Source organism: Chrysochloris asiatica, unplaced genomic scaffold, assembly GCF_000296735.1.
Source record: "Chrysochloris asiatica unplaced genomic scaffold, ChrAsi1.0 scaffold00100, whole genome shotgun sequence".
NCBI classification, from domain to species: domain Eukaryota; kingdom Metazoa; phylum Chordata; class Mammalia; order Afrosoricida; family Chrysochloridae; genus Chrysochloris; species Chrysochloris asiatica.
In genome coordinates, this window is record NW_006408618.1 from 7,741,226 (window position 1) to 7,768,613 (window position 27,388).

At 42.1% G+C, this 27,388-nt stretch overlaps 1 protein-coding gene across 2 annotated transcripts in view; it reads right to left on the minus strand.

Moving 5' to 3' along the window:
- ASTN1 (astrotactin 1) overlaps positions 1-27,388 on the minus strand; it is a 531,426-nt gene that overhangs the window by 16,913 nt on the left and 487,125 nt on the right. For both annotated transcript variants that reach the window (XM_006867074.1, XM_006867075.1), the window contains exons 18-21: positions 23,930-24,063; positions 19,462-19,613; positions 18,271-18,406; positions 10,749-10,849 (exon numbers count right to left, since the gene is read on the minus strand). In XM_006867074.1, coding sequence (XP_006867136.1) covers positions 10,749-10,849; positions 18,271-18,406; positions 19,462-19,613; positions 23,930-24,063 — 523 coding nt within the window. The remainder of the gene's footprint in view (positions 1-10,748; positions 10,850-18,270; positions 18,407-19,461; positions 19,614-23,929; positions 24,064-27,388) is intronic.

Genomic DNA, 27,388 nt, shown 5'->3' on the forward strand with positions numbered 1-27,388 from the left:
GACATCGCCCATGTGGTTTCTAATGCGTGTTATTTGTGTCTTCTCCCTCTTTTCGTTTGTTAGGTTTTCCAGCAGTCTATTGATTTTGTTATTTTTTCAAAGAACCAGCTTTTTGTCCTGTTGATTGTTTGTGTACTTTTTCTGTTTCTATCTCATTTATTTCTGCTGTAATCTTTATTATTTATTATCTTTTGGTGGCTGTAGGTTCCCTCTGTTTGTCTGTTTCTAATTGTTGTAGATGCTGTGTTAATTAGTTAAGTTTGCTTCTTCTTTTTGGATGTATGCATTTATTGCAATAAATTGTTCTCTCAGCACGGCTTTCGCTGTGTCCCAAAGATTTTGGTATGTTCTGTTTTCGTTCTTATTTATTTCTAGGAACTTTGTGAATTCATGTTTAATTTCTTCTACTACCCAGTGGCTTTTCAGCAGGGTGTTATTCAGTTTCCATATATTACTTGATTTCTTTGGTCTTTCTATTATTGATTTCTAATTTGATTGCATTGTGGTCTAGAAGATGCTTTGTAGTATTTTTATATTTGTAAATGTATGGAGATTTGTTTCGTGGCCTAAAACATTGGTCTATTCTAGAGAATGTTCCCTGTGCACTGGAAAAGAATGTGTATTGTGCAGTTTTTGGGTTGAATTCTCTGTACACATCTTTGAGGTCCAGTTGGCCAATTGTGTTGTTTAGTTCTTCTGTGTCTTTGTCAAGTTTCTTTCTGGTTATTCTATCCATTTTTGAAAGTGGTGTATTTAAATCTCCCACTATTATTGTAAATTCATCTATTTCTTTCTTCAAATCTATTAGAGTTTGCTTTATATATTCTGGAGCTCTTTCATTGGGAGCATAGATATTTATTATGGTTATTTCATCTTGTTCAATTGTTCCTTTAATTATGAGATAATGTCCATCCTTATCTATTATGCTGTTTTTTGCCTTAAAGTTTATTTTATCAGAGATTAGTACTGCCACGCCTGTTAATTTTTTATTGCAATTAGCTTGGTATATTTTTTTTACCATCCTTTGACTTTTAATCTATTTTTGTCTCTGTGTGTGAGATGTGTCTCTTGCAGACAGCATATTGAAGGATCTTGTTTTCTTATCTATTCTGCCACCCTCCGTCTCTTAATAAGTGCATTTAATCCATTTACATTCAGTGTAATTATTGATAGGTATGGATTAATTGCTGCCATTTTGTTTGCTTTTTTGTGGTGTTGATGCTTTCTTTGTTCTCTTTGTCTTCCTTTGTTGAGTTCATGATTTTTGTGTTCTTTTTTTGTGAGTTTCCTCAGAGTTTTAAAGTTTCCACATTCTTCCTGGATTTTCATTCTCTTGGTATGTTGTGAAGTGTTAACTTTCTTTGAGGTGCCTTTTAGTCTATTAACTTCTCTCTCCATTTTGTGAAGTCTATTTTATCCTGTAATCGACCTGACCTTCTCACTAACTGGATCTCTGTTCCTACTTGTTTACCTTCTTTTACATTGTACTTGTTTTGATCATAGACTGACCTCCCAGATTCTCTGAGTTTGTTCTTATAGTTTTATTCTATTCTCAACTCTTCCTTCTGTTGACTTAATTCTGGGAGGTGCTCCCATGTATGTCAATCTCTGGTTGCTGTGTCTTTTCATTGGTTTTCAGTCCACAGAACTCCCTTTAGGATGTTTTGTAGTGCAGGTTTGGCTTTGGCAAAATCCCTTAGCTTCTATTTATCCTGGAATGTTTTGATTACACTGTCATATTTGATTGATAGCTTTGCTGGATAAAAGATTCTTGGTTGGCAATTATTTTATTTCAGGGTTTTATATATGTCTCCCCATTGCCCTCTTGCTTGCATGGTTTCTGCTGAGAGATCCGAGCTTAGTCTGACTTGCTTGCCTTTGTGTGTGACACTTCTGTTTTCTCTGGCTGCTTTCAGAAATGTCTCCTTATCTTTGAGTTTTGGAGAGCTTGATTATGATATGTCTTGGTGATTTTCTTTTGGAGTCTATCCTTCCTGGGGTTCATTGAGCTTCTTGAATGTTTATTTTTTTCACTTTTCAGGATGTTAGAGAAATTTTCTTCCAGCAGTTCTTCAACTATTTCCTCTGTGGACTTGTGTGATTCTTCTTGTTCTGGAATGCTGATAATTCTTAAACTATTCCTCTTCATGTTGTCCAACATGAATCTTAGACCTTCTTAAGATGTTTTTATCCATTTTTGTGTTTGTTCTTCTATCTTAGTGGTATTTGAGAGATTTGTCTTCTAGCTCACTGGTTCTGCCTTCCATCTCATCTAGTCTACTCCTCTGCCCTTTCAGAGTATTGTCTATTTCTGATATTCTGTTATTGATCGTTTGGACTTCTTTCTGCAGGTTTTTTAATTGTTTCCAATGCTGTATCTATCTTGTTTGATTGTTCCTGTAGCACTCTCCTGACTTCATCCCTGTTTTTCTCAACTCCATTGTAAAGTGTTTTGAAACATTTTATAATCATTTTTTCTGAATTCCTTCTCAGGCATTTCCAAGGCCTGCCCTCCTTCCAGAATGGAATCCAGGTGTGCCTCTAGGTCATTTGTCTCAGACATTTTACTAGTCACTTCTTGGGAACTCTATACAGGGTTGCTGTGAGTCGAAACCAACTCAAAGGCACTCAACAACAACAAGCACACCACTATTATCAAAGGCAGAGGTGGTTCGTAGGTAAAATCCTTCCTTTCTATGCTGAAGACCCAGGTTTTATTCACAGCCAATGCTTCTCAAGTACAGCTACATATATCTCTCAGTGGGGGCTTTGTGTGCATGTTGCTATGATACTTGAATGGGCTTCCTCATGAGTTTTCTAAGTAAGTTGGATTAGAAAGAAAGGTCTGGTGATCTACTTTTGAAGATCAAGCAATAAAAACCAAGATTACAACAACCACTATCATCTCAGTCTAACAACAACATCAAGTCTTCTCTGTATTTCCATAATCTTCTAACTGATCTCCCCACTTCTAACTTTGATCCTCCTTATATCCAACTATGATCCCGTGTAAGAGATTTTAAAATTAAGGTGTCTGGTATTTCTGAAAGGGTCTGGTTCATGTTTAAGTCTGACACCATCTTGCATCTGCTAAGAGTCCACTTTGTTTAACTTGTTTTTTTCATAGCAATAATGAATCTTGTATAGACTTGAGAATGCAGTCAAGGAAATGATTTTTTGCTTTAACATTAACGTGTCTAGTTTCACATAATTGTATTTAGGTGATCAGGACCACTGTAACACCTGAAGCTAGTCAATAGAAAACAGATTCTGTGTTTAATTATTTTGTTTTGACTTTTTGAGCATCTGGGGTTCAATCAATGGCCATGGAATAATTACATGAAGGACTAGAGAAATATGAATGTTTGGCATAAGGAAAAGAGAATAGGTGTTGGGGAGAAGAAATGACAAGACCCAGCCTTTCATTAGTAAAGCTTCATGAAGAACACTTAGATTTCAGGTCCCAACCTGGAGGGTGGACAAGAGGACTGACTCCATTAATGGCATTAGCTTGCCCCAACTAGGGGAAGGCTGGTTCCAGTAAAACACTGATAGAAACTTAACTTGCACAGTAGCCTAAATGCCATGAAGTGATCAAATTCTTCATGAAAAGTATCCGGTTTAGGAAAAATGTTCCCAGAAGGAACAGAGGCTAGTTTCTAGATAGATAATTAGGAGCTAAAGTCATGCTCTGAGCCACTTAAAAGCTAATTCTCATTTGTTATTAAGAGTTACACTCAGACCCCCAAGAAAGCTATATTTATGATCACCATCTGGGTTTGAGGGAAGCAAAGCATATGGTTTTTGGTAGAACTGCTAAAACTGTATTAATTTGCAAGGATACCCTCAATTAGTCTAGCTCGTTAATCTCCACACTTGCCTTGTACAGGATTCCTTTCTGGCTAAAGGATAGCAGGATTTGGGAATATTATTTCATCCCCACAGCACTAAATTAGCTCCTGCTCTTTACTGTTCAACTGGGATTTCAGAGACTCCTTTATCAGGGAGCACAAGCAGGCAGGAGTCTTGATTGGAGTAGATCCAAAAGAGCTTAGCTGAGAAAACAGTGCCCTGGTCTCTTCTGGGACGATTTCCCTGTGTTGGTCACTCTTCATCTCAGAACTGCTTTCTATCCATCCACCGCTGCAGGTAGCACCATGCTGTATCCTTCCTACCTGCTAATCACCTTCCTGGTGCCCCACCAGCCTGCTGCCTACTTAGAGAGGAACTCTAAGGTAACTACTGCTTCCTGCAAGTATGTCAGCAATCTAACCAGAAGACAAACAGCTTTGACATCTTTTCATGACCTGTTCCGCTCTCGGTTGGAGAAAGAAAGAAACAGACGATAAAATAAGGTGTCATGGGGCCTCTCCAGATAATCTCTCATCTGACAGTTTTTAACCCCAGACTCTGATTTCACCTACCATTAAAGGGCTGCAGAGACCTTCAGAAGTCATCAAAGAAGGAGACTGAGGAGTTGGAGAAGGAAATAGACTACAGGTCTAATCACCTCAGGAACTACTGTCATCTGCACCATGAGACCAGAATAAATGGATAGTGCCTAGCTACCATGACTGAACATCTTGATTAAGGACCCAGTAGATAGCTCCTAACCAAAAAGAGGAAAATGTGCAACAGAATTCAAATTCTCATGGAAACCAGACTTACTGGATCTACTCAGACTTGCAGAATCCCAGAATCCATTTACTGAAAGTAACTTTTAAACCTTGAATTTATATCATCCCATGACATCATTTTAAAGCTAAACATTCAGTTCAGTTCATAAAGAATGTTTGCCTTGAGCATTGTGCTCTTTTAAAGGATCATCTGAAAGAGATGAAATCAACTGCAGTAACTCTAAAATATGAAGTGCATAGAATCTAGGCTTTCAGTGATGAAATAATATGGCCTAAAATAGTGAGAAGAGGAACACTATGTGAACTGGGGATCTCTGTCAGTCAGCTGCACGTGGAAAAACCATTGAGTGGGTATATCACTTATTGTGTAAAGTTTTCTAAAAAAGAAAAAGTCATCCAGACCATGCCCTTCATGCCAGGGAGGGACAAGTCTGTCCTGCATTCAAAGGACCCCATCACATTCAAATTTCATACTGCAGTAAACACTACTACTCGAAAGAAAAAAAATGTTTTTAATATCTAACTTAAATTATTTTTAAACATAGGACTTTTCTTTTGTATCAGTGTTTCTAGATAAAAAGAGTGATTTCCAGTCTTGTACAAACAACCCTCTAAGCACATACTGGTCATGCTCTAGGTAGACTAGGAATGAGTGTAAGCTAATGAGTCTGAGTGTGGGCTCTGCTAGATGTGACCCCACTCCGCTTCCTTAGTCTACTCTGAATCTCAATTTCCACATTTGCAGAATGAAGGCAACATTTCATCCATTTCATAAATACTAAGTTTCTATTAGCAGGCTCTATGCTTGGTTAATGATGATAATAATAATAGTTAACATTTATTGAACACTTAGCATGTGACAGGTACTTCTGAAATGAATTAACTAATTTAATTCTCACTAAGGTTCCTTCTTGGAAACCCTGTACAGGGTTGCTATGAGTTGGAACTAATTTATCTAGGGTACTCTTATCTCCTCCCACCCCCACCTGCCAGTTTTTACAGATGAGTAAACTGATGCGGGAGAAAGATGAGGCTTTCTACTCCCGTAAGAATTTACACCCTCGGAAACCCTGTACAGGGTCGCTATGGGTCGGAACCGACTCGAAGGCACTTAACAACAACAACAAAACTGATGCATGAGGTCAGGAAATTTGTTTAAGATAAAATAGTTAGGTGATGAGGGAAAAACTTGAACTTGGGCAGTCTAATTCCAGAGTCCAACTTCTTTAACCACCTTCTAGTGTTAGGGACATATGAGTGGGCAAAAGGAGACCAGGTCTCTGCTCTCATGGTGCTGCCTCTCTAGGGAGGCAGACAGATTTGAATTCATAATTATTATAATAATCCAACAAAAGTTAGGATGGGATGGTTGCTAACTGACAGGTTCAAACATACCCAACAACTCTGTGGAAGGAAAGGCTTTGCAATCTGCTTCTGTCCTTATAGCCAAAAATAAAAACAACAAATCAACCAATGTATTGAGCAATTCGACTCAGTAATACCTGTAATTACCATGTGCAAAGGCCCTGTGGCAGAAGTGGAAATGGTATGTTGTAGAAACAGAAAAGCAGCGAAGCTTCTGGGGGAGAACTGGGCATCTAGGAACTGGAAAGGTGGGCAGAAAGTTCCCCATCCATGTTCTAATATACCTGGAAAATATATGTTCTCATTAAAGAGTTTTAACAGAAAGCCCTGATATGATCCGAATATTGAATTAAGAATCGCCATGCCTAGGAGTCCTGATGTGGCATTGTAGGTTAATGCGCTGGACTGCAAAGCCAGTTTAAACTTGAAAGGTCGGTTGTTCAAGCTTATCAGCTGCTCCTCAGAAATCCTATACAGGGTCACTATGGGTCAGAACCAACTCGATGTCACTTAATAACAACAACAATGCCTTTAAAATGGCATGGAGCTGAAATGCAATAAAAATGAAAATCCTTCTAGAAGTTATACAGAGGTATACAAAAATTGGGAGAAAGATAGGGCTTTCTGCACTCACAAAGATTTACAGCCTCAGAAACCCTATACAAGGTTGCTATGAGTAGGAACTGAGTTGATGGCACTTAACAACGTAAAGACATTGGTGTTTACATTAAAGCAGATGTGGGTCATTTATTCCCTTGTACTTTCACGATATCATGGTGTTGCCTCTTAGACAGTACATTCTGGGACTACGTTCCTCATGGACCATTTGATACAACTGGAATCAGGAGGCATATACACATGACTTGAGGGGTACCAGAAAATCAGCTTGGTCACACTGTTTCTTTTACTGAAACTGGCAAAATTTGACTGTCCCACATCAACCAATGTCTCTGTTAATATGCAAATGCTATCAGTTCAACTGATGGCATATAAATTGAAATCGTTCAACAAACTAATGCAGCACTGGTGGTCCTCACTCATTTATGCAAAGAAATTTGGAAGACAACTACATGGCCATCTGACTGGAAAAGATCCATATTTATGCCCATTTCAAAGACAGGTGACCCAACGGAATGCAGAAATCATCAGACACTATCATTAATATCCCATGCAAGCAAAATTTTGCTAAAAATTATTCCAAAGTGGCTGCAACCATTAACATTGACAGAAAACTTCCAGAGGTTCAAGCCAGATTCAGAGGAGAATGTGGAAAGAAGGATATCATTGCTAACATCTATAGATCTTAGCTGAAAGCAGAGAATACTGGAATGGAAAGATGTTTACCTGTGCTTTATTGACTATGCAAAGGCTTTTGATTGTGTGAATCATGACAAGCTATGGACAACAATGCAGAAAATGAGTATTCCAGAACATTTAATAATGTTCATGAGTAACCTATATATACACCAAGAGACAGTTGTTTGAACAGAACAAGGGAACACTAAATGGTTTAAAATTAGCAAAAATGTGAACCAGGGTTGTATCACCATACTTATTTAATCTGTATGCTGAGCAAATAATTTGAGAAGCTGGATTATATGAAGAAAAACGTGGCATCAGGTTTGGAGCAAGACTCATTTTTAACAACTTGCAATGTGCAAATACAATGTTGCTTGCTGAAAGAGAAGAGGACTTAAAATGCCTTCGGTATGGATTGCACCTTAGTGTAAAGAAAACAAAAATCCTCACAACTGAACCAATAAATAATGTCAAGATAAATGGAGAAAAGATTGAAGAGGGGAGGGAGGGGATGGTGGAGCACAGGGAAGTGAATAGACACAGGATAGGTTGGGTGCTGGGGAGGGGGCAGAACACAAGAAGGGGGAGGGGAATGAAAGAACAAGGTGGATGGGAGAACAGTTAAGCAGGTTTGCATGGGCTAAGTGAGACAGAGGTAAATAATAGTGTATGCAAAACCTTGTGACAACAAGGCTCTGGGATACAGGGATTGAGGCATGGTTGGAAAGGACAAAAGGGGGAAAATAATGTCAAGAGGCTTGGCTGTCTTTCTGAATCTTGGTTTCCCTTGCATACCATTATAAAATAGACACTTGAGGGGGAGAGAAGGAATAGCCAGAAATATCACCACAGAAAGCTTGTAAGTCCATCTTCTGCCTATGACTGATTGGAATACCTAAAATGGGGCTACAACGTGCCCAATGAAGGAGGCTTCCTGTGGAGCCTCTGTATTACATAAGACCATAGGTGGAGTCCTGAACCCCATCTAGAATCTTCTGAGGTGGGAAATTTCCACTTGAAAGAAAAAGCACAACAGCCTGGAGCAGCTAGAAAAACAGAAGATACTTCTTGAAAGAAAGACTGACAGGAAAAATACAAAATAATAATGGCAGCCTGACTGACTACTACAAGAACAAGCAAATTGGTAAGCCAAGGAGACATCAAGGCAAGTGGTCATGTTCCAATACTAAGACTTAATGGAAATACACGAGCAGATGTGTTCTGACTGGTGTGAGGGAAAAACAGCATTGAAGCAGCAAGCTAAGCCCTACGTTCAATAGTTTCCTGTGAACTCAGGTGGAGACCTGGTTGGCCAGCAGTGTGGCAAGACCTGGGGACTCCTAAGCCCAGAGTCCGTGACATAGCCACAGAGGACTAGAGTGGAGAGTGAAGCATCCAGTGGATAAGAAGTGAAGGCATATGCATAAGAATGCCCACACTTGCAGATAATACCCACTTGACTTGGCTTCAATGGCTGGATGATAAGAATTCGACTAGAAGAAGAAAGAAGAGGGAAAAAAGAATAATCTGATACAATTTGATGAACTTGACCTACACCTATGGATGCAGTAGCTCAAAAGAAGGAACAAATCTTTACAGAGAGGATCATCCCACCCCCTCCATACACAGGGTTGACAGGAATGGGCAACTTGGACATTGGTACCTAAAATGGGAGGCTACAAAGGCAAGAAGTGACTGGCTTACAAGCTTTCAAAAGGGAGCCTAAATCCAGAAGGTGTGGAGGAAGGCAGAATCTCCAGTGAGTAGTATCCAATCTGTCTGGGCGAGGCCGATGAAAGGAGATGGGGATGGCTCTTATGTAGCACAGTAGTGAATAATTGCTATCAGGACTGACTGTGAGGGTTGGAAGTATAAAAGTAGACGTTTTGTAGCAAAACGAAGGGAGTGGTTGACTTTACAGTACAGGAGCGAGGTCCCTGGGACCATCTAGGGAGAAGAGTGGAATGTGGGACCCTACCCAGAGAAGCAGTGACACCAGAGATGGAGGCAGAGATGATGATGTGGAGAGAGGAAACAGCTGGGGACTCTAGACTCAGAGAGGGAGAGGGCCTGTGTGCTTATGCTCAGCGGGTGGCTTGGAGGGTATACCCTTTGGTTGGTTGATGATGCATAGAAGGAACTGTAACCATGGCAATGAAACGATATACGATAGGATGAATGTAAAGCTAATGTTCTCCCATGTAAACTATCACATAATTCACAATAAAACATTAAAAAACAAAAAAAGATTGAAGTTATTAAAAGACTTAATTTTGCTTGGATCAACCGCCAACAATGATGGAAGCAGTAGTCAAGAAATCAAACAATATATTGCATTAGGCAAATCTGCTGCACAAGATCTCTTTAAAGTGTTGAAGAGTAAAGGTGTCAGTTTGAGGACTAAGGTTATGCCTGACCCAAGCCATGGTATTTTTAATAACCTCATATAAATGCAGATGTTAGACAGTGAATAAGGAAGACCGTAGAAGAATTGATGCATTTGAGTTATGGTGTTGGAGGAGAACATTGAAAGTACCATGGACTGTCAAAAGAACAAACAGATCTGTGCTGGAAGAAGTACAGTCAGAATGCTCCCTGGAAGCCAGGATGGCCAGACTTTGCTTCTCATACTTCGGATATATTATTATTAGGAGGAACCAGTCCCTGGAGAAAGATACCGTGTTTGGTAAAGTGGAGGGTCGGAGAAAGAGAGGAAGTTACCCAACAACACGGACCAGCACAGTGGTGGCAGCGATGGGTTCAAATGTAGCCACAATTGTGAGGTTGGCGCAGAACTGCACAGTGTTTCCTTCTGTTGTGCACATTGTTGCTGTGAGTCAGTACCAAATTGATGGCACCTAACAATAACATCCGTTCAATTCTATGAAATTGATATTAATGGTTGATCAGATAACTTTAATTAGTGCTGGAGCCCAAAGAAATGGTGCCCAGGACAGATACATTTTGTTGTGGAGGGTATCTAATAAGTTTTCAGAGCAGGTTCCAATGTCCAGTAAGCCAGGGAACATCATGAGATAAAGGAGCAGTACAAGGTGTATTTCCTGTGCCGAACTCTTCCTAATTGATAAGAACGCATCTTTACCTGGAAGAGATCAATATAGTAATTAATTCTAACTCTCCAGCCTTTATATGCTTTGATTCAAAGCAATCTTTCATATGTACACAAACACTTAATGAGAGTAAGATACCTGACCAGCACCCTGAGGCCAGAGGCCACGGGCACTTCACCTGTGTAAATGCTAAGGTTGCTCAACTGACACCTCATCTTATGCACTATGTGTCATAATGGGATATAATGAGACCATAGCTTGTGGAGGGATTTCTGGAAACATGATGTTCCAGATTGTTCCTCTGGTTGATCCCTCACTCCTTGTGGTGAGGATGGAGGTACCCTTTGCAGAGTTGGCTGGCCTCAATTTCTTTTACCTTGGGCTTTGACATCATCCACCACAGGGCATGGGGTCTTCACGATCACATCGCTTGGCCTGGAGCGCCGTCCTGTGTTGTCCACTCCCCACAGGGTGAACCTGGCAGAGAAGTGGGAAAGTACAGTTATTTGAGAGATGTGGCTGCAGGCGAGAGCTCTGCATCAGGTGATGGGAGCGCCAGGCGATGCCTCTGGCTGCTCACAAGTCAGAAACTCACTGCTTCTGGTATCCTTGAACTACAACTTGCTGTGTAGGGTATATAATTTCACATAAGGCATCATGGCATAAGGTAGTGGTATTCTATGTGTGGTATTCAAACCACACAGCACTCTAGGGGTGAGACCAGAAATCTCTGCTTTCACAAGTTTTCAGGTAATTCTGATGGTTGTTTGACCACCTCTGAGTGGAGGGCAAGAGCCTTTGGGAAGAGATGCTCAGAGCTTGGGTCTGAGACTCTAGTTCCTGCCATGTGGAATTACAGTGAATGCTCTGAGCTCTATTTTCCCTTATCTGTGAAATGGGGATGTGATAAAACTACAGAAGACCATTTGAAAAGATGAAATGAGACTATTATGTTTTAAAAGATCCAGCGTGTGTAATACCTGGAGTCTAACAACTCTACATAAATTCTATTCTGTTCTCTGTTTTTGTTTAACTGATACCTTTATGCAAACGACTGAGGTCAATTTTCCTCTTTAAAGTTAGAAGTAAAGCAACCAGAGGTAAAGATCCCTCCGCTTCTGTGTTGAGAGCCTGGATAAGCTACCATGCTTGGCCGCTAACTGAAAGTTTGGCCAGTTGAGTCATCTGGAGCTATGATGGAAGGAAGCCTGAAGATTTGCTCCTGAAACATCAGCCTATGAGAGCTAATGTAGCACAGTTCTCCTCTGACACACACGGGGCTGCCGTGTGAGTTGGAATCAACTCGATGATAACTGGCTGGTTGGCTGACTGGCTGGTCTGTAGCTAGGGACCTTGATTTCTTACATGCAGCTCATCCTGTTCCACTGAGATGTCATGGACCATGACCCAGGAATCCAGAACGAGGACATTGCTCCATCTCCAGCAATGAGAAATGAGTTCTAAAAGCTCTCCCAAGCTCCCAGGAAAGGGATAAAAACCAGGCTTTCAAATGCCAAATAGAATTTCCCCTTTGAGTGATGTAGCTGGACAGAGAGGAAAAAGAGAAACTCTGGGTTCTGTTCTTCAGAGAAAAATTTACATATAACCATGAAAATCAGCTCTGGTGTCTTGTGCCCAGGGTCTCCAATAACTCCGACTAAAGAAAAAATCATTACTGTTGCATTTCTTGCTCCTTTTGTCTGTGCCTGTGTATGTTGGTGAATTTGGATTTTCTTTCTGAGTTACTGGGCGAGCAATGGAAGAAAGAGCAATGCCCTCAGACAACGCTCACTGGTCAGTGTGGGCTGGGCCTCACAGAGAAACTGGTGGAAAAGAAAGGAAATGGAAATTGCCAAATAATTGTGCCAGGAAATGTGTTGCTCATAGCAGGGGAAAAGATTATCTAGCGTCCACAAAGATTCTCTTTTCCCACAAAGGCTTCCTTAAGATGATCTCTGTAAGTGCCATGGGATTCAATGAGTTAATTTTCCTTTCTCTGTGTTCTCCAATGTGGTGGCTCAGTGGTAGAATTCTTGCCTCCCATGCTGGAGACCCAGGTTCAATTCCTGGCCATATACCTTATGTACGGCCATCGCCCATCTGTCGGGAACTAACTTGACTGCAGCTAACAACAAAACCAAAAGCCCATCTGTCGGGAACTAACTTGATTGCAGCTAACAACAAAACCAAAAGCACCGCCATCGAGTCAATTCTGACTCATAATGACCATACAGGAAAGAGTAGAACTGGTTGTAAATCTTTACAGGAACAGACAACCTCATCTTTCTCCCATGGAGCAGCTGGTGGGTTTGAACCACTGACCTGGCAGTTAATAGTCTAATAATTACTCTACAATACCACCAGGGATTCCCAAAATGTTCAAGCTGGAATCACGAGTGCAGATATTGCCCCGATCCCAGTTCCTGTGATTGGTTCGCCACAGACTTAGGAGAGAACATGGCTCCCTGTCCGCCCCTGGCCAATGCTCTAGGGCTGGCCTGGCCCCCTGCCGAAATCTCACAGAGGGCTCCTCCTCTTCCTCTAGTTCCCCTTTCTCAAGCTGTGCCAGAGTTCACACAAATGAGCTTCCATCTGACTTCTGTGGCTGTGACTCAGCTTGTGCAGCGCCTGGTCCCCTGTAAGATGTAACTTTGTCCTTTCCTATCTGCCTTATGGGATCTTAAACATGGCTGCAAGACTCCAGTGGAGTCTCACTCTCCACTGACAGGCTGTGTGATGCTGCCACTCAGCATGTGTGCTTCAGGTTCTCCTGCCCAAGGTGTTTATTCCTGGGTTCCAGCCACCTTTTGTAACCCGCCATTATTTAATCCCAGGCCCTTTGACTGATGAGAATGTCCTAAGTCTCAGGCATCATATCAGCTGTCAGACTGACCATCTATCTTTCTCCTTGTCTGGGGCTCGGTAATCCCTCCTCCACCCCTTGTACCACTGCCCTGAGCAGCTCAGTTCAGTCTGTCCTGTGCTGTTGTAAGTTCCAGCCAGATGGTATTGGATCCTGAGCTGTGATGAAAATGTCTGTGCTTAAATTAATTCTCACATTACCCTGATGAGACATGCAGTATAAAATTTAAGTTTCTAAGCTCTCAGTATGTTGAACAGCAAAGCGAGGTATTAGGAAGAGAAATACTTCCTACAAATGACATTCTAAGTTGAGATGGAGCTTGATCTAAAAGCCATTGCTCAGTGGACCCATCCTCAGCATGGCCAAGACTCCCTCCCTTTATCTGGTGAGAGGTAGCACGAGCAGTCAGTTTATTTGTATTAGTGCAGCCTGAAATGTGGCAGTGCCACAGGCACTCATTTCAGAAGGTCTTCTCCTGATGGTTAGTTAGCATTATTGTTTGTACCACTGAGCTCTCACAAGGCAGGAAGAGGGTTAGCTGGAATGACTGGACAGAAGAGATAAGCCCTGCTTCCACTCTGGAGAGCTAACGTGGGAGGGCACTGACTGCCTCATCTAAAGCTCCTGGCTCAGTCCATGGCGGCCCTGGCCGCGATTGTCTATAGTTTAGGTTGATGACGACACTTATTAGGGGCATAGCTGCATGTGAACAGCCACAGGCCAGCTCTGGTCCCAGGGCTAGGCTTGCAAAAACCTGAGCTTTGATGTACATGCAGCATTCTTAGGTCTCTTGTCAAGGGCTTTGGTGCTTTCATATGTGCCCCCTCCATGCTTGGCAGTTTCCAATTTGGCTCTCTTTTTTCTGCATTATCTGGCCACTGTCACATACGCAGGCAGGCTGTGGTTCTCCTGCAGACACGTGTTGTGATGAGGGACCAGTGGGGCACAGTCCTCCCTACTCTGGGCTCAACTACCTCATCTATAAAATTAAGAGGTTGTGCCCACACACTTTCCGCCAAGGAGGTCTAACCTTTCTCATGCCACAGAGCCTTTTCAGGTTGTTTTAAATATGTATTACCAATAAAATATATAATACTACAAGAGTTGTTGTTGTTGGGTGCCATCGAGTCAGTAGTAACTCATAGCAACCCTATGCACAACAGAACGAAACACTGCCCGGTCCTGGGCCAACCTCACTATTGTTGCCATGCTTGAGCCCATTGATGCTGCCACTTTGCCAATCCATCTTGCTGGGAGTCTTCCTATTTTTTTTCTGACCCTCCACCTTACCAAACATGATATCCTTCTCCAGCGACTGGTCTCTCTTGACAATATGTCCGAAGTATGAGAGATGAAGTTTGGCCATCCTGGCCTCCAAGGAGCACTCGGGCTGCACTTCTTCCAATACAGATCTGTTGGTTCTTTTGGCAGCTCATGGCACTTTCGATATTCTCCTCCAACACCATAACTCAAAAGCATCAATTCTATGGTCTTCCTTATTCACTGTTCCAGTTATAAGGAAATACCTTTGTGGCCATAAGTTCAGAGCTACACTTTAATGTGAGGTAATAAGATCATGAAGTCACTGGGTGGTACAAAAACTGCTAATCAAAGGGCTGGAGGTTTCAGAGGTGTCTCAGAAGGAAAGCCTGGTGATCCATTTCTTAAAAATCAGTCACTGGGAATCCTATAGATCATAGTTCTACTCTGCCACATACGGAGTTGCAGTGAGTTGAAATCAATTTCAGCAACTGGCCGATAGGATCCTCACAGTGACCGAGTGGCACTGGAGTGGGACATAGTATGTGTAGTGAAGTGCTTAACTGGGTGATTCTTGGGGAAGTTACTCAGTTTTCTTGAACCTGTTCCTTCAATTATGAAGTCAGAACTGCAACAGTAATTTCCCAGAGTTGGAGAAGGGTTCCAAGAGGCATTCTGTAAAGCACCCACACATGGTAAGCACTCAATAAAGGAAGGTTAGCCTCCTACCATTTTACAGATGAGAAAACACAGTTGCTACAAGTTTAAGTGTCTTAAATTTAACAGTAAGTAAACTTAGAGTACTGATGTGGCGATGCAGGATAAATACTAGACTGCTAACCACAGAGCTGGAGTTCAAATCCACCAGTTGCTCCTCAGAAACCCTACACAGCATCTCTGTGAGTTGGAACCAACTTGACAGCACTTTAAAAACAAGCTTATGGCTTACAGTCAGTTAAGAGGCTTTACTTAAGTTGGTCCACAAAGTGGAGTATCATTACTCTTACAGGCCTGCCAACATCCACTTCTTTATGTGATCTGCAGCACCACCTAGTGGACGTGGACTGCCTTTTCCTCAACCCTATCAGCAGGCTAACAATAGGAAGAACCCTTGGGGCACTGCTAATACAAAGGTCTATGGTTCAAAGCCACCAGCCACTCCAAGGGAGAAAGATGAGGCTGTCAGCTCCCATACAGACTTATAGTCTCAGAAATCCTGTATAGAGTTGCTATGAGTTGGAATCAACTCTATGGCAATGAGTTTTGGGTTTGGATGGTAATAGCAGTCCTGGTAGCACTATGGTTAAAGTGCTCAGCTACTAACCTACCAGCTGCTTTGCAAGTAAGATGTGGCCATCTGCTTCCGCAAAGATTTACAACTTTCATTCTACTTTGCCTCAATTCTAGTGTCACTGAGAATCGGCATTGAGTTTCTTTCTTTTTTTTTTTTGGAGAGTAATACTTTTGCCTGTCCCCTTCCTGATGAAGGGCTTTGTTGTTGTTATGTGCTGTTGAGTCAATGAAGGGCTACAGCTGCCAATATCCTGCCAGCTATGGAAGATCATGCATCAGTAGTGTCACCCCAAAAGTAGACTGACTGACTTGGTCCTAGCATCCTCATATGTTTATATGTACTTTCCAGAAACTCCAGAATATCACTTGTCTTTATGAATTCTACTTTCATCACTAACAGTCCCAAGTTACATCTCCTATTCTTACACTGAAGGTTTGCAGCCGGAGCCTCTGAGTTCATCTTGTGATCAATGCCAACTCAAATTCCTAGTGCTTTTCTTCTTTGAACTCTTGAACAGTGGGAATGGAAATGATTTATTCAGGAATGTTGACGTTATATTTGTGAATTCCTCTATAAACTGTTAAGTGTTTTTCATACTTAGGGGGTCAAGAGGTCCGAGAACTACACCATTATCAATTCTGTCTTAGCACCCCAATTGTTCCATCATGACTTAGGTTCTATCATTGGCACTCGTCTTTTGGTGTCTTCTTTCTCTGCTTCACAAACGCTTTACAACTGTTCTCAGAGCACAGGGAGATATGGAGAAGAGGCCACAGAAAGAGTAGGGCTGTTTCAAGTGACATGAGGTTGGGGCTTGTTTATTTTCTTTGAAGAAAGAGCTGATCATCCCTAAACTCTACACAGGTACCATACCAATGCCACTGGAGCTAACTTTCTAAAGCAGAATTCTTCTTCCTTTCTCAAAACAATTTCATAGTCCCCAACCTTACTACTGTTGCCACTCTACTTTCCCAGCCTCACTTTCTTCATCCCTTTCACTCATCGTTTGCTTTAGTCTTCAGGTGTAACTGCTACCCACCTTCAGGTCGTTCACCATTGGCCTTGAGGCTGGTGTGCTTTTTCCAACATGACTCTACTTAGTGAAATTCTCCACAGCCCAATTCAGACCAGACCCTTCTGGTCAGAATTATTCATGTCTTTCTTATCTCTTCCTCAACATGTCCTTACCTGCTATTTAATATTTATTTCATTCTGCCTAAAGTTGAAGTTACTGGTCTATATGTTTCCCCTGTATGTCGCCAACTCCTTGCAGGATGGGACTAGGTTATGCTTCCTTGTTCTCCCCACTTCAGTGCCTAGCCCTCAATAAGGTGCTGTGTAATGTTGGCTGGGACAAGACTCCCGAGACTCATGTAGTAAAAAGGAAACTCACACTCATTAGGATGGTTATCACCATCATCATCTCATCAAAATATAACACTTACGAGAATGCAGACAGAAATTAAAACTCTTGGCCTTGGTGGTGGAAATCTAAAATGATGCAGCCGCCATGAAAAAAGGGTTTGGCAATTCCTTAAAAAGTTAACCATATGTGTGGAATCACCAAACTACCCAGCAATTTCACTCCTAGGAATATATATACCTCAAAGAATTGTTGTTTAGGTTCCATTGAGTCAGTACCGACCCATAGCGACCTTATTATGCACAGCAGAATGAAACACTGCCCGATCCTGGACCAATCTCACTACTGTAGCCATGCTTGAGTCCATTGATCCTGCCACTTGACCAATCCATCTCATTGGGGGTCTTCTTCTTTTTATCCGACCCTCTACCTTACCAAACATGATATCTTTCTCCAGTGACTGGTCCCTCCTGACAATATGTATGAGTGACAAAGTTAGGCCATCTTGACCTCCAATGAGCACTCTGGCTGTACTTTTTCCAAAACTGATCTATTGGTTCTTTTGGCAGCCCATGGCACTTTCAATATTCTCCTCCAACACCATAACTTAAAAGCATCACTTCTTCTATGGTCTTCCTCAAAGAATAGAAATCAAGAATTGATACAGAAATGTCCAGAGCAGCACTAGTCTAGAAAAATTGGAAACAACCCAAATGCCCATCAATGGATAACTGGCGAAACAAAGTGTGGTACACACCTGCAGTGGAATATTATTCAGCCATAAAAAGGGATGAAATGCTGTTAAATACTTACAAAGTAGATGAACATCATGCTAAGTGAAAGAAGCCAGACATAAAGGCCACATATCGTATGATGACATTTATATGGGTTATAGAATAGAAACAAACAGCAAATTGGTAGTTTCCAGGGGCTTGAGGGACAGGGGATGAAAGTGACTGCTTATTTCATTTCGAGTAATGAGACTATCTGGAACATAAAAGTGGATGTTGCGCAGCACTGTGAATGTATTAAATGCCACTGAATTCTTTAAATGGTTAGTTTTCTGTTATATTTAAAAGCCTTGAGACTTTTGGGGCAGGGTGCTGTGTGTTACTCACATGTAAATGGTGTCGGGTTCCAGGCACCTAATAATCAGAGAGATGGTGGCGAGCTGCTTGTCTGGCACCTGGGATGGCATGGCACAAGGAGACTTTGCCCCAGAGATGATGTCATCCACAAAGCTCAACACTGTTTCTGTCCAGAGATAAAGGAATGGAGGAGACAAAAGAAACAAGGATGACCAAGCAATGAGAGGATGGAATAAACTCTATGAGAACTTAACATTAAAATTGCTCGGCCCCCAACCTCCTTGAATCCATAGTGATCTAGGAGAGGGTCCTTGGGATTATTTCATATTGACTCACTCAAGGTAAAGTCATTTGTTTAGAGCCAGTTCAGAAACAGCTAGGGTAATATGTATATACCGCATTTGTATTTTTATGAAATTGTTTGGCATGGACAGAGAACAATTATTAGGCTCTGCTATAGAAGTACCTGTGTACATCCTGGAAAAGGCCTAAGCAGAAGCAATAGAAAGTCTTCTGCGCCTGCAGGCAGCTGCACTGCATCTTTAAGCCTCTGTGGTAGATTCTTCAGAAGTTATTTGCCATGAATTAGGTGGTGGATGTCACCATGCTGTTGATGACCACATTTTTTTGCATAAGCTTGAAGAATTATGTATGTGTAGACAGTGAAGTATTAGATGGAACATTTCCATGGGGTGTTTCTGTTCCTCAAAGGCCTCACTCTTCAAGCTGGACCCAACAAAAGTAGAGTTTGCTTTAGGACAAGACTCAGGGCAAACACATCTGTTTGCACATGCTTTTGCCTGGAGGGGGGTTATTAGCAAAGGATTCTCTCTCTCTCTCTCTCTCTTTTTTTTTTTTCTGTAATCATGGCAGTGGTTAGCAGTGAATTGTTTCCTAATTGTGGGCTTGGATAACTAGTGTACTATGCTGTTGTTTGTCTGTGAGTTTGCCCAGAAGCAATGAAATGTACACCTCTTTCATAAACAAAAAGCAAAACAAAATCAAAACAAGACTTTTGTCAGATGCTCACTATGCAAAAACTCTTAAATGGGCAAGATGGCTGCAGCTTGGATGTGCGGACAGCTGCTTTGTCAGCCTGCTCCTCCCGCACTGCAGGGGGATACTGGGGACCTGGAGCAAAGCCTTGAGGCAGGGCATGTCTCATTGGTTTTATCTTTACCACCATCATGGAGATTTGTTCATGGAGTAGGAGGTGCTGACCTGTCTCCACTTTGGAATGATCCATCCTGTCTGTGACCTTCTCTTGACGGATGAGGTAATCTACAATCTGCACCCCAATTGGTGGCTCTGAATGTTCCCACTCCAGGACCACCAGGGTGCTGCTGGGCTCATGCATGGTGGAGAGTCTTAGCCTGAAAGAATATGAAATGGGGATGCAGTTACTAAGACTTAGAATGATCTAGTGATATCACTGCCAGTCACCCCATCTTATATATGCTGTAAGCTCTTCTTTCTAAGCTTTCTGAACCATCTACTAAGATGATATATTTGAGGGCCTGTCTCCTTTACTCAGTGGCAATGATGACTCAGTAAATCCTCACTTTCCATGTGGAGACCTGGGTTTGAATCCTAGTCAATATACCTCCAATGTAGTCATTACCTGTTAATTGATGGATGAACAGGTGACTATGATGATGGATAGGTTCCATCAGAATTTTCAGACTAAAATTGACTGGGGGAAAAAGCCTATGATATACTTTCAAAAATCACAGTTGTTCAATGTCGGTGTGCACTAGATATAACATCCTTGAGGGTCTCTATAGCTATATTTTATGTATCTTAGTAAAGACTGAGAACTTAACTGATAATTATAAATACGTGGATGGATCAAAGATGAACAGTCATGTGCATTTTACATGGGTCAGGGGTTACAGGCTTTGGATACTATGACTTTGCATGGCTTTCAAATAATATAACCTCTGAATCTGCTCTTTAAAAATATTCAGAGACCATTTGTACAATGCTCATATACAGGCCCAATGAAGGTGATGTCCAGGACAGCCTACATTAACAAGACCACAGGTAGTTCAGTTTCCAAAATATCTAAGGTCTCCCTTGCCCTGGAAACTCTGGCTTCCTCTCTAGCTGAGCCCTCTGTTGCCCGGGCCTTGGCACAAACTTAGCATAGAGATGAAGATCTTAGGGGCCTCAACTGGGTGAAAGAAAGTTGGCTGCCTGTGAGAAGTAATGCCCGTCTTGTCATGCTCACTCAAGTTCTGATTTCAGTTTTTGCCTTTGCTCTTGGGTTTTTATGAATATCCTGATTCCAACCATTCCTTGCTTTCCCCAATTTATAGTGTCCTTATTCTGTACAAATTGTCCATTTTGACTACTGTCTGGGTTGGCCATCTTGTACCTCTGGGACACCCAACTTTGTAGCTTGTCGAGTCTCAATAAGCATTATTGACAATCACTGGTATGGATCTCTTAATGGTCCAAGTCGTTTCAATTTGCTGCCTTGTTCTGACTTCATGTCCCAGTCTCAGATTTCTCACTTACTTCTAAGTCCTGTTTTTCCTCAGGGCATTGTCTTCTGGATATTTTCCCAGTTCCTGCTCACTCCAGCCTCACTCCCTTATATACACACCTCTGCCATTCATCTCCGCCCTTGGTTCCCATATCACATGACCATCCCTAAATCCTGGCCTTCTACCTTCACCCAGCTCACAGAACCCTGCCATTGTCTCAAGGATCACTGGACAACATATCATGGATGAATTACACCCAGCCATAGACACTGTTCAATTTCAATTCAACACAGATTTATTGAGCACCCATGATCTGTGAGAATGTACTCGGTGTTGAGGATGCATTAGTGTACAAACCAGACCTAGCTCCTTCTCTTATGAAGTTTAGTGGGCAATAGAAAATAAAATGTGATTATAATGATGTATGACAAGAGGTTCAACAAGAAAAACATGGAGGCTGTGGAAGCAATAGGATGGAATTTAACTACTGGGAAAATCATGCAAAACACATGTTCTTTTGCTAGTGGCTTAGTATGAAGGAGTACATATTTTGTATATGACATTAAAGATGGAATAGATCCAAAACGTAGTGCACATATTGACAAACTCATTAATTAGAGTCATATGTGGAGTGCTATTTTGAAGAAAAAGCAGTAGAAATTTTAATTAAGTAACTAAGCTTTTTGAGAACTTGAATTCTTTGAAAATATGAACAAATCCCGGCCTGTACTGAGAAACTGAAGTGTCTGTGATTTATATAGACTTAGGTAAGCCTTCAGTTGCACTTTCTATTTCCAGTAAAAATGGCAAAAAACGATGGCCTGCTGCTGAAAAAAGTGATTCGGATCAGAAAGAAAAGTGAAGTCTTTTAAGACATGTTTCCTGTTAGATGGAAATTTAGCCACTTTTGATCTTTAACTATGACATGTAGGTACCCTAAGTTTAGACATGAGAGCTTCTCTAGGACACTATTGGCAGGATCTTGGTACACTCCTGATGATCACTGGTTGGTGACCTCTGTTATGTCACAGAGGTAGTGGTTGTAGCTGATGAGTGAGTGTTGCAGCACTATCGTCTCATGGTGGTTCCCTTTATAGAGGCAGATACACTATTGGCTGCTGTATCTAAAACTACACACATAGAGAAAGAAATCTGGAGACAAGAGAAGATGTTGACTTGTAATGAATGACACTCTAGAATTCTCCCCATCTTTCTCAGAGTTTTCTTATTACTTCATCCTGACTCTTTAATGCCTACCCCACTGCCGTGTAATTGGTCAGAGGACAGTGTCCACCAGGAGCACACTCCCACTGTCTGTTTTCCTCATGTGGGCTGCTGCTCCTGCTTACTTGATCCTCCTGATGTTCCAGGCTCTGATCTCCCTTCAGGCTTGTTGTCCTTGCCAACTTGTGGGCTCATGCGCCTCCAGTTTGTCTTTCCAGCACTCTTAATTAGACACAGTTTTCCAGGCTTTGTCTTCACTTCCAGCCAGATACCATAGCAGAAGCTAAGAGGGGTTGCTGCCTTGAACCCTGGTGCTTCAAGACTCAAATCAGCTCAGTCAATTCTGTTTTGCTTTCCCTTGAGGGTAAGGGAATTAAATGTGTTCATTCTCAGCCACCTTTGCTTTCCCTTCCAATGAAGCTCACTGTGGGCTCGCTGATCTTAGTCGATACTTGTTCTGGAACATTTTTTCCCATAGCTATGGCTCCATCTCTCATCTCTTTTGGATTGACTTAAATCTTCTCATTTCTATCTCCCCCCACTCCCCGTCAGCCCTCTTCTCCCCCAGCATCTCCCAGAGCTCCAGGACATCTTTCCATCTGCCACTGAACAGCTCTCGAAGATTATCCCACAACATCTCCAGAAACTGAACCAATCTCTTCTTCAAACATTCTTATCCTCAGATGACTCTTCTCAATTGGGGCATACCCTTCTACCAGTCACCCAGACCAGAAGTTTTAATGTCATCGTTTTCACCTTCTCCATCCTCTTCATATCCACATTCAACCAGTCACTTAACACTCTTGGTTCTACTCTCAAAGTTTCTCTCAGCTTTATCCTTTCTATACTATAATGACGAAGAATATGGTTTCTTAGCCACAGCTCTGCTCCCTGTCTGTGACCTTGGAAAATGTATTGAATCCATTTCTCTTAGTTGCCTAGTGCATATGTAACATAAATCCCTCATGTGGGTGGCTTTAAAGAACAGAAATGTACTTTCTCATAGTTCTAGAGTCTAGATCACAGTCAGGGTCTCAGTTGTGTTGATTTCCTTCCTGGTCGGTAACTCTGAGTGTTACTTGGCAATCTTCACACTGTCTCCTCCTGACTGTCATGTCTCTGTCACTATGCACAGAAGTGATTAGATTTAGGACCTCCCCAACTCATGTCTGATCTAATTAACAAAGCAAAAAAGACCCTATTTTCAACAGGATCACATCCCCAGGCATAGGAGTTAAAATTTCACACTTATTTTTTGTGGAGAAGGGAGGTGGTGATACAATTTCATCTTCTAGACCACTGGAGTCTGTTTGCTTGTCTATTAAATGATAACAATACTTAACTGCTCATTACGGTGCCTGGCCCACAGGAAGTGTTCAATAAGAGGTTATATTGTTGTATGGCCAACGTCTGCAAGTTGTTGTTAGGTGCCATTGTGTCAATACTGACTCATAGTGACCCTATGCACAACAGAATGAAACACTGCCCGGTCCTGGGCCAACCTCATAATCATTGCCATGCTTGAGTCCATCGATGCTGCCTCTATGTAGGCTCTCATTATAATGCTCTCAAGTTCCTAAGTTGCAACAGCACTTTGCTCTCTCTGACCCTGTTGTTACATGCAATCCCCTTCTGTCCACATGTCCTAACCATATCTAATGATACTTTCTCCACTGTCAGGGAGAAGCTCAACTGCCATCTCCTCCATGAAACTGTCACCGTTCCCCAGATATAGACTCGCCATTCCCTCTCCAACATTCATACTTTCTTTAACTGTCTCCTATAGCACTTTCCAAGTTCATTATGTTACTACGACAACTTGTGGTAATGCCTGTCTGCCCTCAAAGATTTTAAGCTCCTTAAAAGCACATGCTGACTACGTATGCCCTTTTTTCTGTTCCCTGGTACCCAGCCCATTTATTTGCAGAATGATGCTGAGGTACGTGTGCTAGAGAGGCAGAGGAAGGGCACCGTACACAGGCTGTGGGAGAGGTGCACAGGTGGGGAGTCCGTCAGCTCCAAAAGCAGTGGAGTCACAGCGACACCAGTCCTCAATGACATCTCCAGTCCCTGAGCACCAGAGAGAGCTCATGGTGGCCTCTTGCAGGAGCTGCAAGAGAAAGGAGAGAAAGGAATCAGTGTCAAGGGTCGGAATACCAGGCTGGGCATCTGAATCAAGAGCTGGAGCATCAAGGTCTGGCTTAGTCCTAAATAACTTCTAAGTAGCACACAGTAACAATGAATGCTTCAGCAGTCTTTGGTCCAAAATCCCTACCACAGAAGGTTGTTTATGGGAAGGAAGAATGGGCCTCATAGGAATCAATTAGCAAACTGGTCCATCCCTGTGAATAAGAGCCGTTACCTTGGAAGGAGGTCATACTCCACCTCCACCTTATTCCACGACATCACCCCACACTGGGAGCTCTTGCTACAGAGATCATACCACATCATCAGGGTGACCTGCCTTTACCATTCTTGCTCTTCTTCTTGCCCAGAGGTGCATGGTGTATAGCTCCTTCTCGGACATCTCTACCCTGCTCCAGTCTGACCTTTATATTCTTACTGCATGCTTTGTACTACACTTAAAATATCTGTGAATACACATTGTTGTTGTCATTGTTAAGTATCGTCAAGTTGGTTCCAACTCATATGGTGGGTTTGATCTGTTGGTCTTGCTGATCAAGCTGACCGTGCAGTTCAGTGCTTATATACATTTGTTGTTGTTAAGTGCTATCAAGTCGGTTCCAACTCATAGTGACCCTGTATAGAGTTTCTGAGGAGTTCCTGGTGGATTTGAACTGCCAACCTTGAGGTTCAAACTGAACTTTGGTCCTGTGCCTTATCCCACAGTGCCACACCAGGACTTCTTAGGCTTCTCTTTACTAGTACACCTGGAAGGGGGCGGTATGGGGCATGTTACTAGCTGTTGGGCTCCTGGGAAGTTAGACCTGGGTGAAAGTCTTGGCTCTGTCACTCACTGTCATGGGATTCTGGGAAAGTTCCGTACGCTCTGTTACTTCAGTAGCAGGAAGGAATAGCATAGGGTCATTGTAAGGAATAGATAAAATCATATATGCCACAGCACAGTTCTGTCATATATTGTTGTTAAGTGCCATTGAATCAGTTACAATTTATAGCGATCCTGTGTGAAACACTAAAGAGCAGTTGGTGTGTCTGAACCGCCAACCTTGCAATGAGTGGTCCAATGCTTGTCGTACAGCACTACACCCGAAGTCTCTATGTTAGCCACCAATAAATGCAGCAACTATGACTGTCACTGAATGGTAGAATTGAGTCTTCGACCTTAGTAAGCACCACTTAGTAACCACAATTCTCTACATGCAGTGCTTTCATAATAGGAGTTTACTATTAAATACAATGATTAAAGATTAAAGGTGGAACAATGAGGAGATGTGTGCTAGGAACAGTTCCCTGGTGAATTAGGGGGTCTGCTAACCAAGCCCATCTCAGGGGAGAGGGGAGGGTGAGTGTGGCCACAGACCTATGGCAGTTCCAGCAGGACAAGGTCAGAGATTTCTCTTTCACTCACCATCTCTAGTCTCTGCCTTCCTTTGTGACTCTCCTCTTTCTACCCAATTATCACCATACCCACATCTAATCATTGAATTAGATTAATAAATCCTAGACAGCTATGCTGGATATTTTTAGATAAAACATTCAAATAAGAGAGAGAGAGAGGAAAGGAAGGAAATAAGAAAAAAGAGAGCCTTACAACAGTCAAATGCCCAAGCCTAAGACCACTAGTCTAGAACTTACCACAGGTTACAATCAATGGAATAAAGGTCCTTACTGACCCCACTCCACAGACTGGGAGCAAACACCAAATCTCAAGTACAACTATGATTTGTGTGGGGGTGGTGATGGTGAAAGTTGTGTGCTGTGGAGTTGGTTCCGATTCATAGCAATCCTGTACAGGGTTGCCAAGGCTGTAAATCGTTATTGGAGCAGAAAGCTTCATCTTTCTCTCACGGAGCAGCTGGTAGATTCGAACTGTTGACCTTGTGGTTAGCAGCCCAGCCTATAACCCACTATGCTACCAAGGCTCCTATCATTTGTGTAGACTTTCATGACTTTTAAGACCCTTTTAGATACTAACACTGTCGTATGAGCTCCTAGATGTAAAGTGATCATGATTTACAGTGGAGGGAAATGAGAGATGTGACTTGAGGTGATGTGACTTGCTTAGGGTTGCAATATAGTCAGTGAGGCAGTGTCAGAAACCTGAGCTCAGCATGACTCACTGGAAGTTGAGGGCTCTTTCCATTAAGCTCTGTTAATAGTGAATACTGTATTCCTAGCTCCTCACACAAAGCCTAGCACACAGTAGATGCTCATGTTATGCTTGGTCTGACCAGCATTGTTTCCTGGTAGGTATCTCCCTTATTTGGAGTCATGTTGTGGCACTGTAGGATAAGCATTGGACTGTCAACCGCCAGGCCAAAGGTTCAAACCCATCATCCACTCCTCTGACCCTATACAGGGGTGCTATGAGTCAGAACTGACTTGATGGCACTTAAGAGAATTACGGCACTGAAGACACATGAAAGAGCATGATATTTTGTGTCTCAGGACGTACAAGAAATTAAATATTAGGGTATAGAGTATAAGGTATTGAGTAGGAACAAACTAATAAGGTAAATGAAGACAAAATTGAGTTGTAAAGTACCCAATGATGTTCTAAAGACATTCAATTGTATTTAGTAGATTGCAGGGACCCACTGAATTACCTTAATGCAATAGGATCAGAAGCCCCTACTAGATAGATGTCTCTGGTTGGTCTAATAGGGAGACAAGTAAGAAGGCTACTGGCATGATGACAGATGTCCGAACTAGTTAGGGTTATGACAAGGGGCAATGTAAAAACAGGATGAATTCAAGAGATATTTGTGGCCCTTGTGTGATGGAATAGATTCTAGAGAGTGACAAGGAAAATCTAGAAAGCATCTCTCATCTCCAGTTTGGGCAACTTGAGATGGAAGCACAGCAGAGATGGGGAGCAATTGCAGGGTGGGAATGTTGAGTATGAGCTGTCAGGTTGGTTATATGGTGGGTGACAGCTTGATTATATGGTTTGGCCTCCTTGTTTCTGTATCATAGTCACATGTTCATTGAATAGGAATGTGGCACCCACATTAATATGGATCATGTAGTCCACAGAGGAAAAGTACTGGGACCCAGAGAGACTGGGAATGTGGCCTAAAGATAGACCATAGAGGCAGGATTAAACCTCACACACCGAGTTCTCTCCCTTCATCCCTTCTTCGCTTCTTCATTCCTCATCTCCACAGGGAGAACCAGTAGGGGTTTGGAGAGTTTTTGGAAAATCAGGAAAAATTAGAAGGAAAAACAGAGGTGAGAGGATGGCAAAGATAGAATGAGACTAGGAAGAAGGTAGAGAAGAAACATGTGATGAC